General features: G+C 42.4%; 1 protein-coding gene across 2 annotated transcripts in view; it reads right to left on the minus strand.

The window, feature by feature from the left end:
• Positions 1-17,998, minus strand: part of PHF3 (PHD finger protein 3) — a 58,560-nt gene that overhangs the window by 11,435 nt on the left and 29,127 nt on the right. For both annotated transcript variants that reach the window (XM_088455915.1, XM_088455916.1), the window contains exons 5-6: positions 12,217-12,526; positions 3,463-3,643 (exon numbers count right to left, since the gene is read on the minus strand). In XM_088455915.1, coding sequence (XP_088312041.1) covers positions 3,463-3,643; positions 12,217-12,526 — 491 coding nt within the window. The remainder of the gene's footprint in view (positions 1-3,462; positions 3,644-12,216; positions 12,527-17,998) is intronic.

A 17,998-nucleotide genomic window follows, 5' to 3' on the forward strand; every position in this document is an offset into this window, starting at 1 on the left:
CTGCCCTCACAGCCTGCGTGTGCCGTCTGAAATGTGCGGTGACCCAGTCACCGCCGGAGAATAGACGCCGGGCGCATGCGCCCGGCATCTATTCTCCCTGTCTGCAGCGCTTGGGGGCTGCCCGGCGTGTCCGTAAGTGCCGGGCACGCCTCCAAGAGTGACGAAAAGGGGACGCGTCTTATAGACATGCCCCCTTTTCAATAGCCACGCCCCCTTTTCTGGCGCTCGCACAGAAGTGCCCTCTCTAGCTCCGGCGCCCTGCCTGCCACCGGAGCTAGAGTGAGCACTAAAATACACAGTATGATACAGTGCAGTGAATACCCTGCAGTAAGTGTAATATGGCACAGTGTAGTGTGCAACCGCGCTATATAGTATGAGACAGCTCTCACAAATATATAGGAGATGTGAGGTACAATGAACCCCTATACCATAGTATGTCGGGGTAAATTAGAATAAAGGGAAAGGTATAAGGTGACAGTATAGAAAGTAGAGATCAGCACTAGCACAAGTCACATACAAATGCAGAAAAACACACTATATATCTGCAATTCGCACTACAATCAACTACACACACCGCAGTGGCTGGTAGATTATAGCGCTGTATATCCTTGCTTGTGGGAGGGGTATACAGGGAGACTGGACCCAGCGTTCCCGGAGACCTGTGAAGCAGAAAATGGCTGCCGCGCATCTCTGAGAGGATGGAGGAGCAGCTTAGGGAACGGCTAAACCGCAGTGTAATGGTGCTCTGAACAGGGGGAAGTGCTGCAGGCAAAGCGCCTTCTCTCCATGCTGACAACCACCTGTTGCCGTGGCCTCAAATATTCCTCTGGGCAAGTATATTAATGCCCCGGTTGTCTAGTGAAGTCGTGGGCGGAACCAGGGTCCACATCAGCGCCTCCGGTCCGCCTCCCGAGACTAGACTGTGTGAAGACACGGGGGACCGCCTTACCTGTCCCCTGGATTCCGCCCTGCAGTCTGGGGTCCGGGGAGCTTGCTAGCTAGTCCTCCCCAAGAGCCCCGCCGGAAGTACCTAGCCGGGGCTTCGTGTCACGGAGGGGTGATTGAGCAGCAGCGCAGACATCCAAGGGACAGTCTTTTGCTGCTGCTCAGTTTAAAACACTATAAATCAAAAAATAAATCATAAAAATAAGCTTGGGATGCTCGAAGCAGCCCCACTGTTAAAAATGGTGACCCAGCTCCTGCCAGACACGAACAAAACTGGGTGGGGTATTTGGGGAAAGACCGAAGCATCCTGGGATTGAAAAGCTGTGCTGTTGGTGTCCGGTCCTCAAAGGTCCCACCTACGCCCCATTGTCTCCCTGTGGAGCCCTATGGACTCTGAAGAAGAAAGTAAATTAAGGGCCTGAACGCAGAATCACCCGTGTCTATTAGCGGTCACCAGTCAGTGACTTTATGCAAATACCGCTACAAAGTCCATCCCTTGTGTCCATCAGGCATATTTATGTCCAAAGACTGAGATACACACTCAGGCCCTGATTCAGAGACGGACGCTCTGACAGAGCGCTCACTCTGAATCAGGGGCAGTCTTTTTTTTTTTTTTTTTTTTTGAAAGGCCTCCTGGCCACTCGTATAGCTGTGGGTGACCACCCACAGCTATAGCGAGCGGCCATGATGATGGTCACAATGGTCTACCAGGGGTCTTCAACTTGGCCCTCCAGCTGCTGTGGAACTACACATCCCAGCATGCACTGCCACCTTTGTGATATAATAGCATGCTAAAACTATGTGCAGTGCAAACTGGGATGTGTAGTTCCACAGCAGCTGGAGGGCCAAGTTTGAATACCCCTGGTCTAGACCATCGGGCTTGCGGCGAGACCCTTGTGGTAGGGTCTCGTGGCCGCAAGACCCAGAGAGCTTTCGGCTAAAACAGAGTCGAAAGCTCTCCCACGACATCACTTGTGATGTCAGTGGGGCCGCCTCCAGACGGTAGACGTTCTCATGGGAACGCCTCCGTCTGGGCAGCCACCCCCCCGGCCGGCCCGCCAAAGGGGGCGTGCTGTCACTCAATATCGACAGAACGCCCCCTTTGGTACGCGACCCGGAGTGACTGATTGCCTGTCGCTATGCGGGTCTCGCGCATGCGCACGATGGAGCCAGCTCCGTCGTGCGCATGCGCTCTGGGCCACCATCGACCCGGTTGCGAGCGATCAGCGCTTGCGACAGTGTCTGAATCAGGCCCTCAGTGTCCATACACGCTGTAACACTGCATGGCGCTTCTTTAGACACCATTAGTTGCATAATTGTGTCACCCCGGTCCGTCTACCTCTCCCCTGTAAACTAAGCTCTCATGAGCAAGGTTCTCTTCCATCATGTACTTTTTTTTCCCTCACTTACACCATCATCTCCTCCCCGCTGCCTGCAAAGGCACCTAGGCCTTGGTTTCTGCTGCCCCTGTGGCTTATTATAACTGCTGATGCAGCAACGTTTAAAAACCATGTCCATGTCCTGCAATGTTCTGTACTGTAAGACGCTTATTTCTTGTTTTGTGCAAACTGTTTTTGTACTTTGTAAGGTGCTGCAGACCCCTTTTGGCACCATATAAATAAGTAATAATAATATTGGAAACTTGCACCTGTCCACGGTAGCTGCATATTTTCGTCTGAGTATGGCCTCCAAACTGAAGTATTGAATACCTGAGTAAGCAAACACTTCAGCGACACAACTCTGACACTCCCCTAACATGCCCACAAGACGGACCATCTCCGTGCCCGTTTACCCACCTCTGTCAATGCGCAGGGTCGCCCAATAGTAACAAAATACTTCTGTGTGTGTCTGAACTCACAAATACGGCTTTGTACAAACACAATCAGGATGCATGCGCACTCAACTTCGTCAACATTGGCATTACATGTGATTCAGAATCAGGCCCCAAGTGTCTTTTGCAAAATATTCTTTTCTTTTTCTAGTGTTCCAATGTGGAGTTCTAAATGTATTTATTTTTTTACACAAATGTCACATTATTATTCTTTTTACAGCTTTTTAACTTATTAAACTATTTTAATATTGATTTTGTTTTATCCCAGTGTAATTTTGTGGATTCATTAGTCTGTGATGTTGATTAGTTATAAATGACACATTAAAGGACTTTAATTACCAGATGCAATATTGATTATGTTTTCATCATTTAAATTTCATAGTAATTTGGGAACTATAAATTGTCTACTGTGGCCAGGTTAATCAAATGAATCATATAATGTTGTGTTTGATATTGCTTTATATCACATAAACAGCACAGTGTTAATGTGTGTAAAAAAAAAGTGGTACAAAAAGATAAAATGTATAAGCTGTTTACATTCAAAGGTGACATCGCAAAAATATAAAACTCATGTACAACAACTAGTAAAAATGTTACAAATAATTTATTAGGGCACAAAACAGAGGAATGTAAAAATATAGCTTAAGAATTATTGGCAAGTATAGAACACATTTAGGTCATATTACCGGACTTTGTAATCTTTTCTTCAGGAGATGAAGCAGTAGTAGAATCCTTTGAAGACTTTTCACGTCCCTCATCAGATACACGGTGGACAACTGTGGCAGACTGCAAATTCTTACGATTAGATGCATGTTTCTTATTTTCTGAATCTTTGCTTTCTGAGACATGTCTACAATTTCCAGAGTTCTATAACCAAAAAATAACTTCATAAATCAGTTTGCAATACATGTTGTCATAAGTTTGTATTACATTACTCTTACATCACCAAAAAATTACATGGAAGGAAATAAATGTCACATGTAGCTGTTTACGAAAAAAAATTATCAGTTCTTTCGTGAGGATATAAGAACTGATTACAATGTTCTGAAACATTGACTACAGATGTGGATTTTGGGTGTTTATTTCTGAAAAGTCATCTTGAGTGCCGCCTATCAATATTTGCATGCATTTCCCTCAAGTTTGTGGGGTAAAAGGGGCGCACCAGACGCAGTAACACAGCATGAGTAGGCCGGCCATTAAATAACCGCAGGGCCAAACAACTTTGGCCATTAGTATCCGCTGATACAGAATTACCACTCTTGCGTGATACTAGAATCATGCCTAGTTACACCAGAGGCAGGAGTATCAGAGATAGGGTGGTAAAGACAGACATTACGCCTTTTAAGAATCCGACCCAACAATATTTCTTGAGCAGAAAAAATGGTGATTTCAGATGCTTGGGGTGCACAACGTGCAATTATCTAATTCAAGGTGCAGAGGTTAGACACCCACCCTCTGGCAAAAAATGTAGCATTAGGTGGCCCCTTACATGCACTTCCAAGTTTGTAATCTATATGCTAACATGCCCGTGTGGCCTCTTCTATGTTGGGAAAACTGAGCGTCAGTTTAAGGAACGGATGGCCCAACATAGAAGTGCCATACAGGCAGCACTGATATCAGCGAATAGTGAACAACCGGTGGCTAGGCATTTTGCCCTTTTAAAACATGGGATGGCCACTCTAAGTTACAGGATGATAGATCATGTACCTCTATCATTGAGAGAAGGCAACAGGATACAAAATTGATGCAGTTGGAGTCAAGGTGGATCTACCGGCTGGACACATTGAGCCCAAAAGGGCTGAATGACAGCTTGGAGTTGCCAAATTTTCTAGAACATTGAACTTCCATTGTTTTTACCCTTATCTTTGCGGATATTGGTAGGAGTTGGAGATCATTAATTGTTAATTAGAGAGGCATATAGAGGCTAAATAACTTACATTTAGGGTTGCCCCATCATAGTGGTGGGGTATCACACTGGATAACATGGATTGGCCAATTTAGACCATATTTTCAAGACCTGCATTTAGATAGTATTGGATAGTATTAAATTAATTTGTATGTTTACATTTTTTTTTTTTTTTTTTTTTTAGAATTGGTGCTGTTCTTAGAGCTTTTTCCTAGTTATGTTTAGTATAATGGTGTTTCTATAAGGTGGGGACAATTGGTTCACTTTCATGCAGATATATTTCTCTGCGTGTCTTAAATATGTAGAGGACTTTACATGTTTTATGCAGATTGGCCACTAGATGGCACTGTCACCTTTGTTATTATGTGGATTCTATATTCAATTATTATATTGGGTTGGAACATGTTTTTAGATACATCTGTTTTGATTATGGGTATGTATTATGCTTATTTATCCATTATTGATTTTGCTCGTTTGGCCTGTAATTTGTTTAAATGGGTCAGAGATTGCTGTATGAGTCACACAACGAGTATCACACTGCTTTGTTCATTTGTTTATAGCGTTCCCATGGTCACCCCTGCTGGGTCCCAGTGACATCACTTCCGGCTGTTGCAGAGATGCCGATTCCGGAAGTGGAAGAAACTGAGTCCTGAGGGAGGTGGCTACGGCGACCGCGGGGCTTGAGGGAGGTAAGTTTATTTAAGTTGTAACTGTTTACGCTTACACTTATGTGTATCCTGAGGACGGGGAGTCATTCCCCGAAATGTTGATTAAAAAGCACATTTTTTGTTTTCACCGTTGTCGAAGACTCCGAGTGCCGCTTATTTTATAGTGGAGATAAGATAGAGATAGATACACACACACACACACACACAGCGCCTTGCAAGAGTATTCACCCCCCTTTGCATTTTTCATGTTTTGTTGCCTCACAAGCTGGAATTGAAATAGATTGTTTGAAGGTGTGCATCATTTCATTCACAGAACATGCCCACAACTGTGAAGTTATGGGGTTTTTTTATATTGTGAATCAAACAACATTTAGGACAACATAACAGAAAACTTCAGCGTGAATAACTATTCACCCCCCTAAAGTCAGTACTTTGTCGAGCCACCTTTTGCGGCAGTTACAGCTGCAAGTCGATTTGGATAAGTGTCTATGAGCTTGCCACATCTTGCCCTGGGATTTTTGCCCATTCCTCAAGGTAAAACTGCTCCAGCTCCTTCATGTTGGATGGTTTCGGCTTGTGAACAGCAATCTTCAAGTCTGACCACAGATTCTCAATTGGATTGAGATCTGGGCTTTGACTAGGCCATTCCAACACATTTAAATGTTTCCCCTTAAACCATTCGAGTGTTGCTTTAGCAGTATGCTTCGGGTCATTGTCCTGCTGGAAGGTGAACATCTGTCCCAGTCTCAAATCACAGGCAGACAAACAGGTTTTGCTCAAGAATATCCCTGTATTTAGCACCATCCATCTTTCCCTCGACTCGAAACAGTTTCCCAACCCCTGCTGCTGAAAAACATGCCCACAGTATGATGCTGCCACCACCATGTTTCACTGTGGGGATGGTGTTCTTGGGGTGATGGGATGTGTTGGGTTTGCGCCAGACTAAGCGTTTTCCTTGGTGGCCGAAAAGTTAAAATTTTAGTCTCATCTGACCAGAGCACCTTCCTCCATACATTTGGGGAGTCGCCCACATGCCTTTTGGCAAACTCAAATCGTGTCTTCTTATTTTTATCACTAAGTAATGGCTTTTTTTAGCCACTCTTCCATAAAGTCCAGTTCTATGGAGTGTACGGCTTACTGGTGTATCTGTTCACATGAACAGATACACCAGTCTCTGCTGTGGAACTCTGCAGCTCCTTCAGGGTTACCTTTGGTCTCTGTGCTGCCTCTTTGATTAATGCCCTCCTTGCCCGGTCTGTGAGTTTTGGTGGGCGGCCCTCTCTTGGCAGGTTTGTTCTGGTACTATGTTCTCTTCATTTGATGATGATGGATTTGATGGTGCTCCGGGGGGATCATCAAAGATTTTGATATTTTTTTTAGAACCCAACCCAGAATGGTACTGTACTTCTCAACAACTTTGTCCCTGACTTGTTTGGAGAGCTCCTTGGTCTTCATGATGTGATGCCTCTTGCTTAGTCGTGTTGCAGCCTCTGGGGCCTTTCAGAAAAGGTGACTTTATACTGACAGATCATGTGACACTTAGATTTCACACAGGTGGACTTCATTTCACTAAGTATGTGACTTCTGAAGGTAATTGGTTGCACCAGAACATTTGAGGGGCTTCATAGCAAAGGGGGTGATTACATATGCACATGCCAATTTTCAGAATTTTATTTCTAAAAATTATTTTTTATATATATTTTTCTCATTTCACTTCACCAAATTAGACTATTTTGTGCAGATCCATCACATAAAATTCAGATAAAAAATAAATAAATTACAGGTTGTAATGTGACAAAAAAAGTAAAAAGCCAGGTGGGTGAATACTTTTGCAAGACACTGTACATGCACACACACATATAATACACACACTAACTACAGTCAGGTGCATAAATATTGGGACATTGACAGAATTTTCATATTTTGGCCTCTATTCACCACCACAATGGCTTTGAAATGAAACAAACAAGATGCAGATACAATTAAGCAGGTAAAAGGTCCGGAGTTGATTCTAGGTGTGACATTTGCGTTTGGAATCAGTTGCTGTCGACTCTCAATATGAGATCCAAAGAGCTGTCACTATCAGTGAAGCAAGCCATCATTAGGCTGAAAAATCAAAACAAACCCATCAGAGAGATAGCAAAAACATTAGGTGTGGCCAAATCAACTGTTTGGAACATTCTTAAAAAGAAAGAACGCACCGGAGAGCTCAGCAACACCAAAAGACCCGGAAGACCACGGAAAACAACTGTGGTGGATGACAGAAGAATTATTTCCCTGGTGAAGAAAAACCCCTTCACAACAGTTGGCCAAATCAAGAACACTCTCCAGGAGGTAGGTGTATATGTGTCAAAGTCAACAATCAAGAGAAGACTTCACAAGAGTGAATATAGAGGGTTCACTACAAGATGTAAACCATTGGTGAGCCACAAAAACAGGAAGACCAGATTAGAGTTTGCCAAATAACATCTAAAAAAGCCATTACAATTCTGGAACAACATCCTATGGACAGATGAGACAAAGATCAACTTGTACCAGAGTGATGGGAAGAGAAGAGTATGGAGAAGGAATCGAACTGCTCATGATCCAAAACATACCACCTCATCAGTGAAGCATGGTGGTGGTAGTGTCATGGTGTGGGCATGTATGGCTGCCAATGGAACTGGTTTCCTTGTATTTATTGATGTGACTGCTGACAAAAGCAGCAGAATGAATTCTGAAGTGTTTCGGGCAATATTATATGCTCATATTCAGTCAAATGCTTCAGAACTCATTGGACGGCGCTTCACAGTGCAGATGGACAATGGCCCGAAGCATACTGCAAAAGCAACCAAAGAGTTTTTTAAGGCTAAAAAGTGGAATGTTATGCAATGGCCAAGTCAATCCCCTGACCTGAATCCGATTGAGCATGCATTTCACTTGATGAAGACAAAACTGAAGAGAAAATGCCCCAAGAACAAGCAGGAACTGAAGACATTTGCAGTAGAGGCCTGGCAGAGCATCACCAGGGATGAAACCCAGCGTCTGGTGATGTCTATGCGTTCCAGACTTCAGGCTGTAATTGCCTGCAAAGCATTTGCAACAAAGTATTAAAAAGTGAAAGTTAGATTTAGGATTGTTTAGTTTGTCCCATTACTTTTGGCCCCTTAAAAAGTGGGAGGCACATATAGAAACCGTTGTAATTCCTACACCGTTCACCTGATTTGGATGTAATCATCCTCAAATTAAATCTGAAAGTCTGCAGTTAAAGCACATCTTGTTTGTTTCATTTCAAAGCCATTGTGGTGGTGAATAGAAGCCAAAATATGAAAATTCTGTCAATGTCCCAATATTTATGCACCTGAGTGTGTGTGTGTGTAATATATATATATATATATATATATATATATATATATATATATATATACACACACACACACACACACACACACACACACACTCCGCTGAAACAAACAACTTGCTCCGTTGCCTCCAGAGGAGATGGAATTAAACAGAACAAAGGAAACTGCGACACTCGGAGACTAGTATAGATCAACTGTATTAAATGATGTCACAAAAAGTAATACAACGTTTCGGAGCTCTACCGCCCCTTTGTTCACACCTTGACAAAGGGGCGGTAGAGCTCCGAAACGAGATTACTTTTTATGACACCATTTAATACAGTTGATCTATACTAGTCTCCGAGTGCCACAGTTTCTTTTGAGATATATATTTTCACACTCATACATATAAAAATTATATACATATTTACTGTATGTATATACACACATATTTATATACTAGCTTAAGCACCCGGCGTTTTCCGGTTTTAAATCTTCAAATTATGTGATGTCGTCCAAATCCGTCCAGTGAAAGGTCCAGGACAGGCTCCCTGGGTCAACGTTCTGCCAGCATACACCAACGGAAGGTCCAACCGGGACCTCAGCCCCTTAGGATGTCTTCTGGGATCCAATGTTAACTTTCTGTGATGTTTTTGTCCAAATCCATCCAGTTGAAGGCCCAGAACATGCTCCCAGGGTCCGAACAGGCTTCCTGGGTCAAAGTTCTGCCTGGCGCACTCTGCCGTGAGGTCCGTCTGGGGCCCCTACCACTCCATTAGGCATCCCAGACCAATTGCCACCCCTATGTGAAGTTTTCATCCAAATCCATCCAGTGGAAGGCCCAATACAGCGTACACCAACGGGTGGTCCGACCGGAACCCTAACCCCCTAAAACCTGACAAGGATCCAACTGGACCACCTCGCATTGCTTTCATCCCAATCGGTGCAAGGGTGTCCCAATGCATAACCGAACAGACAAAGACCAATGAATTATATATATATATATATATATATATATATATATATATATACACACACACACACACACACACACATACACACACATAGAAAAACCACAGCGCCAGTTATGAAAATAGCATATAATTATGTATTAAAGTGTATATAAATGTGTTAATGTGTCCATAAATAATGTGAAATAGATAACTTCCTTGCACTCCCCTAATAATTAATGGGCGCCAGCTAAAACAAATACATTTATGGTAATGGAAATCTACCATATACAGGAAGATTCTGATCAAACAAAATGAATGTGAGCGCCTATACAATGTTTGGAAGAGCAATGCAGTTCATAAATAACAACAGTGAATAACCATATAAAGTGCATACATGGCAAAATGTGCAAAGAATTTCTGCATAGGATAAAAATACATTCACTATAAATGGAATTTATTTACTAATGCATACCAAAAACATAAAAACAAGGATTTAAAGGGTGAAAAGATTTTTTTTTTTTTTTTTTTTAAAGTTTAGGAGAATAAAAATTGATAAGAGGCACGCTTATCTCTTAGGTCCATGAAGGTCACCCTACAGTAGATATATCCCTTTGAAGAAGTCTTTTACCAGGAAGAAACACGTTGGGAGCTGTTCAATACTGCCTTCAAAGACCTTTCTAAATAAGAACTAAGAGATAATCATTCAACTAAATTAATTCTAAGTGGAGCAAAGTTACAAGGGATGCTATTGGATGACAGATCAAATTTTAGTGATTATAAAGTATGCCTAAAAAAATAAAAATAAAAAAAAGGTTCACACACAGAACTTCAGAGTTCCATTCACATAAATGCAACAACTGTCCAGGAGGTGGTAGTATAAATTACATCCAAAAAGTGGATGTCATACGGCAGGTATAATTTTTTAAATGTGGATAAAGACTGGGACGCATTACATATATTACCACTGATACCATCTGCTTACATGGTTACTGAATGATTTTGTTTAGGACAAACACCTCTTCTTATAAGCCATGCCTACATCAGTCCTGGAATACTGTTAGAATACTTTAAAATTAAATACAACCCTCAAAGTGGTCAATTCAATGTGATGTTGGAGTCATTGGGGGCAATTCAATTCAGCATGATGTGAAGAGCGCATGTAAGAGTTCCCGGAGCTATTTAATTGACGGCACTGTGCCCTGCACTTAGCCAGGAGATGCCGGTTACTGCGCCTTAAGCCGGGTGTGTGGTCACGGTAACCAGCATTAAGTGCAACCTGTGATGCTGTTGGCGCTTGCACTAAACCGAAAATCAGCATCGCGACCCTAGTTTGGTCAGATTTCTGCTCACACCTTAGAGGGTGCGAGCAGAAATCCTCTAGTCGGGCATTAATGCTCCTAGTGGACTGGTCACAGTCTCCCCTGAAGTGATGCCATTACAATACAGGTTGAGTCTCCCATATCCAAAATGCTTGGGACCAGAAGTTGCATATCATAATGAAATATCTTGAGAATGGGACCCAAATCTAAACACAGAATGCATTTATGTTTTAAATAAACCTTATGCACACAGGCTGCAGGTAATTTTATACAATATTTAAAATAATTTTATGTTTCAAACAAAGTTTGTGCACATACATGAAATTTGTTTATGTTTCATATACACCTTATACACACAGCCTGAAGGTGATTTTATACAATATGTTTAATAATTTTGTGCTTTAAACAAAGTTTGTGTACATTAAACCATCAAAAAAAACAAAGGTTTTACTCTCTCAGTCATGGTAAAAAAAAATCTGTATTTCGGAATATTTGGATACGGGAGACGCAACCTGTACTAAAATACTCTGTACATTAATAAACATTTAGATGATTTGATTAGCTACATATTCTTCTACTAAAGTCCACTTTAAGATTTGAACATTGGGACGTGCAGGAAATTTAGACAATACAAATAAAATGCTCTGAACCTAATCGAAACATTTAAAGTAAGATTTATGCTTTCATAATACATATCAGAGACTAAAACATTTAATGAATTGGTAAGCATTTATTCACAATCAAATATCCTGTGTTTTAATTGTTTTTATTTTTACATTAGATTTTTTCCCAATTTACCCCATTCACGTAAGGCAGCCTTGTAACTTAAAACATTTCTTACCCTGGGAGCACAGCCAAACAGAGTAGGCATGTCAAAACAGTGAAAACCGTGAAAAAGTGGACCAGTGGTGAAGTTGATTGTAGGAACCAATCGTCTTTTATCTATAAATTCTTAGAATGTACTTGATAAATGCTACATCAATGCTGATTGGTTGCTATAAGCAACTTCTTCACTTGTCCACTTCTCACTGCTTGGTACATCTCCCCCAGTGTTCTTAAATAGCTGCAGTGGTGCAGGGCATAAAGGGGCTTGTGAGGCTATCCTACGGGGCCCAATGTTTTTAGGTTACAGAGAAAAGGCAGAAAATACTGAGAATTGTGAGAATTCACAACTCTGAATAAAATTGTAAACACTATATAAAATTAGTAAATTAATTTTGAAACAATAACAATAAGGCAAACATACGTAACAATGACATTTGGTAGTACAGTACCTTTTTGGAAATCTTAACTTTGTGTTTTATGGGATCATCCACCACTTTGGATTTTTCAGGTGTTAAGCTTGGGCACCCTGTCATAACTGGTTTATCATCCTCCAAGGTTTTAAGATCTTGGTGTAGATCTATGTTCTGATTAGCACCAGACACAATGGTCTCTGCAGTATCCATCTTTTCTTCTTCTGCACAACATTTAGCACATATGTACTCTTTGTCATCAACTTCCATTTGCTGTGCTTGAGCAAGACTTAAGCCAACACATTCTCCATGAAACCAATCGTCACATCTTCCACAACCGACCATAAACCTGATGAATAACATTAAATGTTATTATAATACAAATTTCTAAATTAAGTTATGTGGTTGTCCACTTTTGGATAAGAACATACATGTAGCCATGTTGAACAGAATTCCTTTTAATTAAGGCTACAACTGCTCTCAAAAAATTCACAATATTTGTGGCAGTTATTCATTTTGGTACAAGAAATCTTGTTCTCCTGAACGAGTACATAGCCAGGAAGTGATAAGCTGCAGAACCCACACCATTCGTTTTTAAACTGAATGGACAGATGCCGCTGTGTAAATAAATCAATAGATAACTCTTGACAAACACTAACAAGCAGGGTTGCTGTGTAACATCCAATGGAAGAAAACATTCATGCCTTGAACTGGCCCACTGCGTCAATTATATAAAAAAAATTATATACTGTGCAAAGGGTGCCAATCTAAAGCCTGTGAATAAAAATGTCTTCGTTCAGTCAAGTCTGAATTAGTTCATAGAATAAAATTATAAAAATAAATGTAAATATATAAATTAACATGACTTGGTAGAACATTTGTTGCTGAAATGTCATAATTAATTTCAAAGACAGACCTACAGACGAAGAATGAGCAGCAGTCCGCCCTGGAAATTATAGATTTAGGGGGGAATCTACAAAATCTAACTATACATACAAATACACGGTTTAAAAAAAAACACAAACATACATTTTTATTGACCTTTATTTTTAGTCAAGTCTTCTCCTGTGTAAGGTATTGTGTGCAAAAAGACTAGGAGTTACGTTGTTTATCTCCAATGTCAAACAATTACGCTTACTGACAATTGTATTTCTTTGATGTACGCCATAGCAGCCATACTATGGACTAGTAACTCATTAACCCAGGATAAGCACAGGAAAAAGATCAGACTGCCCACTTACTCTATGGCCCATATTCAATATGGGGCGAAAAGTCCGTTATCGGCAATAATTGATCAAGTAATTTTCACCTATTTCCAATATCCCCGTATTCAATTTAATTGACTTTTCGCCGATGTAAAAAAAACGGGGATAATTTTTCGCTTGCCTTTAGCAGGCGAAAAAGACTGCAGAATTGGGGTTTAGGGGTGCAGGCTTAAAAATAAAAAAAATAGCCTGCACACCTGGAAATGGTCCCTACAAATAATCTGTGTTAAGTTTTTTTGAAAAATAGGGTCACCCCAAAAATTTAATTAAAATGTTGGGGGTTGAAAAAAGAAATAGGGATCACACTTTTAAATTAGCGGAATGGAGTCCAGAGGGGTTCCCTTATATGCGGCAGGTGTTTTCTTCACTGAGGGAGTAGCGGAAAGTGTATTTTTGCAGAATTTTTAAAAATCATTTAAGGGACTTAAAAATATGCTTGCATCCATTTTCATGTACCCCAAATTTGATGGGCATAGTTATTTTTTCCCAAAAAAAAACTTCTAAATGCTTTTCTGCATCACCCTCTTCCAAAAAGCATTTATGCACCTGCCGCAGTTATTTAAAAACCCAACTTTCTTCTGCAGGCAAAAACGGGGGTACCGATAGTGATCCAAGTCTGGACATCTTTTATTTCCCCGAAAATTCCCGTTTTTTTCGATGATCCAAATTTCGCCGGTATCCGTTTTCGCCTACTTTGAAATTGAATACGGGGAATAGCAGTCACGCGCGCAATACTTTTCCACCTGGAAAACAGGCGAAGTAGGCGAAAAGTCCAGCAGGCGAAAAGTCTGGACTTTACGCCTCAAATTGAATACGGGCCTATATAGCTTAGCTCCTCCTATTCCACCTCGTCTTTAGGTGTCTTTCAAATTAGATTAAACCATACATCTCATAGAAAAAAAAAATTTAGGTAAAGAGTGGGATTTGTAGTCTGCCAATGAGCACTTTGAAAAAACTGAATCACTGGATTACAGACATTTTATGGGTGGTACATAAGAAATAAATAGGAAGGGATATACAATAAACTTCAAGGTATATAGAGACTTCAAAGTATAAGTTTATGTAACTGAATAAAACAATTTTATTTTGTTGCCCCATGAACTTAAATTCTCAAGTGTCTCTCTGAAATACATAAAGCATAATTACTTAGAAATGTGTGAATAGAAGAGCATGCTGCTGCTCTGTGTTTTGCCTTGCAGATATCTTTGAAGACCTGTGGAGAAAAACTTGACTGGAGGATGTTACAGGAAGGTTCGGGCATAACCCTGGGACACTGAACCTCTTACCCAGGCGTCTGACAGTCATTCAGGAATCTGAGAAATGAAAAAGTCGGCTTCCCACACTGGGTGATCCCAGGTAAAGACCTGCCCAGTTGTGCAGCAGACTTTTCTGCTGGCTTGGGAGCTAGACAGTGAATGGACCAAGCCTGCTTGCCTCTGGACTTAGAGTTCTGTGAGGAAGATCCATGAGATCTGGCAAAGGACTGACCCTTAGCGTTACCCTATGAAAGAAAAGAACAAAAATTTGTGACTGTAGTGGCGCAGAGAGAAGGAAAGTGAATTTGGAAGCCGCTACCAAAGCCACAATCTTATTGAGCTGTGGGCCAAACATAACCTCACCTGAGAAGGGAAGAGATTCAAGAGCCTCTTTGGAATCCACATCAGCTCATCAATTACAGAGCCAGAGAGCTCTTCTGGTTGCAACAGCTGATGCAGATACCTTAGAAGAGAGGACACCCGAGTCAATAGCAGCCTCACCAAGATAAGTGCTGGCTTCTCTGACATGGTCGACCAGAGATGACAGCTCTGTCCAGTGAACCCCAGACCGAAGACCATACTCCAAAGAATCCGCCCAGCATCCAAAGGCCTTAGCAACACCGAGACAATCGCCCCCGCATTAGAGAAGATGGATTTAAGAAAATGTTCCAGCCGCCTATCTGTAAGATCTTTGAGGAAGGCTTAAGAAGGGTAGAGGATCTAACCAACCTTGCCATTCATTGGATGAGGTGACTCCCATTTAGCTTTTTCAGCAGCTGGAAGGGGATAAAATGTGGAAATGCCCTTAGAAAGTAAGAATTGCTTACTGGGGTGTACCCACGCCTCTGCCACGAGGTCCTCTTACTGAGCAGAACAAGGAACCTCAGCTGCTGATTTCTTTTGGTGCTTAAATACAAGGATATCTAACAGACATTTGGTCGGTGTCCTTAAAAGTGTGGATTTTACCACCTTGATTAGGGCTTAAACATCTGCTTGTGGTTGGGAGTCCTCCTGAATAGAGGTCTCTATATCTGAATCGATAAGACACGTTATAGTCCTGATCTGAGGAAACATCGGAGTCCAAATCATAACCAGAATGTGGCGTTAAAGTGTCCAGTGTGGAATGCTTACGCTTGGACAGGGGACCCTTGACTAGCATCTGTTGGAGAGAAACAGACACCCGTGCCAGATATGAACCCAAGGTGGCTCTGTGTGAGCAGGCTCTGAGTTCGCCTGAGTGGGCAGACTATTGGCAACCTGACCGACTTCTGTAGCGAGACCAGGAGGGAGTGTAGGCTTAGGGGTTGCAAGTTGGTTTACTAGCTGCAACATAACCTGTGAAAGTGTGGAAGCACTTGCCGGCTCCTAAGATGAACGCAGTTGCCGGGATTAAGGCTGCGAAGCAGAGAAACACCAGGCACATAAACTGTCATGGTACAGGACCTGAGGGAAGAGAGCCACAGAACAGTTTCTCTAATTGCGCAGTACAGCCGCACCCCCCTCCCTGGGAGCTTCAGCTGACTGATCCTTGGAAAACATGATAGCACATTCTAGGGGTGTCCCCCCCACACACAAAAGTTTAGTGGTTGACAGTTGTGTCAATGCCAAGGGGTAGAGCACTGAATGATATCACACCACAGAAACTAATAAGCAGTACTACGGGGTCAGTACTAATGGTAAAGTGGACACAATATAACAAATTAAGTATTCACCAGGATACAGACGTGCTATTCCAATTACTACATTTTCAACACAAAATACAGTGGAAAAAAGCAAAAAGTCAGTATAGAAAATCTCTATTTAGAAAACAATGAAAGAAGAGAGGGACAGAAGTGAAGAGTGTGTTATACAAAGTACTCCTATACACTTTTTAAAACAAACCTGCATTGAATGTTTTCTGTGTGCATAAGAGATTGGGCAATTGCTGCTCAAGAAAGAAGCTTCATTATAACCTGACTGTATGAAGTGTGGTACACAGGGAGGCAGGAGCCCTGGTGTCTCTCTGTGTAGCTGAGGCAGGAAATTAATTTAAATGGCCTACCAGCGTTGTAGGGAGGGAGGAGAGGTGTATCCTGCATGAGGGGATGCGCCTAGGGTTGCGGGAGGAGCCAATAGGGAAGGCTATCCTGCCCCCATCTGGCTTAACCCCCAGAAACATGGCCACCACTAAATAGTGCCCCATTGCCAGTATCTGCCATGGTGGTCTAGTGGGGATGCAGAGACGACCTAGCGCCAATTTCCAGTACTGCCAGTGGCCTACCTCACTGTTGGTAACAGCCGCTCAGCATGTAGGAGACGCCTTACCTGTCCCCGATGCTTCCGGTCGCGAGTCCCCCTCTGTGTGCTGAAGCCAGGCCGGGGTCACTGACCCAGTCGGCAGTGCTCTAGGCATCTGCGCTGGGGATGGTTGGAGAGGCAGTTAGTGCATCTTAGACACGGACTCTCTGCCTGCTCTGAATATAAAATGAAAGAAAGAAACTAAAGAAAATAAAATGAGGCTGCTTAATAGAAGCCCCTATAAATCTGTGTCCACTCCTTGGGCACCAAATGAAAACTTGTCCTGTAGTGCTGGAGCTGGGTTATAGGGGAGAGGGAGCCTGTGCTGCTGGGAACATCAAACTAACCATTTGGTGCCCAGACCCCAGCTCACCACCTATATCCAGCGTGTTCTATGTGGCAAAAAGGTCCTGGCGGTCAAAATTCTGACGCTGGCATCCCGACAGGGTTAGGATACATACACCTGTCGTTAAGTATCCTACCCCCAAACCTAACCATCCCCCAACAGCCGAACCCTCCCCCCCCCGCCCACTATGGCAAAATAACTATAGCCCTCCCCATAGTGCCTAAAGGTGCCCACACACATACAGATGTGCACACGATCAGCCAATGTGTACGATTTCCCTTGAAACTCTCCCCGGCAGCTCTGCACACGATCTCCACACGATATGCAAACAATTTGGTGTCCAATCTTCATACGATCTCTCTTGCATGCAGACTTTTCACTGTGAATTGTATCCTAGATTGTCCGATCTGCCCTACAGCATGGCAGATCTGAAGATGCGATGTGCGACCAGCGGGGATGCGCATCGCATCTTGATCGTGAGTGGGGACTCACGACAATTTTGGCATATTTTATACGATTTGTCGCTCCAATGCGTCGGAATCGGCCAGATCGGGTAAAATATCGCTGTGTGTGGGCAGCTTAACCCTAACCCCAATTGGAATGCGGACAACGTGATTCTGACTGGTGTCGGGTTTCTGGCGCTGGCATTCTGAATACCAGCATCCAGGATATAAACT

Source organism: Taudactylus pleione, unplaced genomic scaffold (genome assembly GCF_031769625.1).
Source record: "Taudactylus pleione unplaced genomic scaffold, aTauple2 ptg000678l, whole genome shotgun sequence".
In the NCBI taxonomy this organism is placed as follows: Eukaryota; Metazoa; Chordata; class Amphibia; order Anura; family Myobatrachidae; genus Taudactylus; species Taudactylus pleione.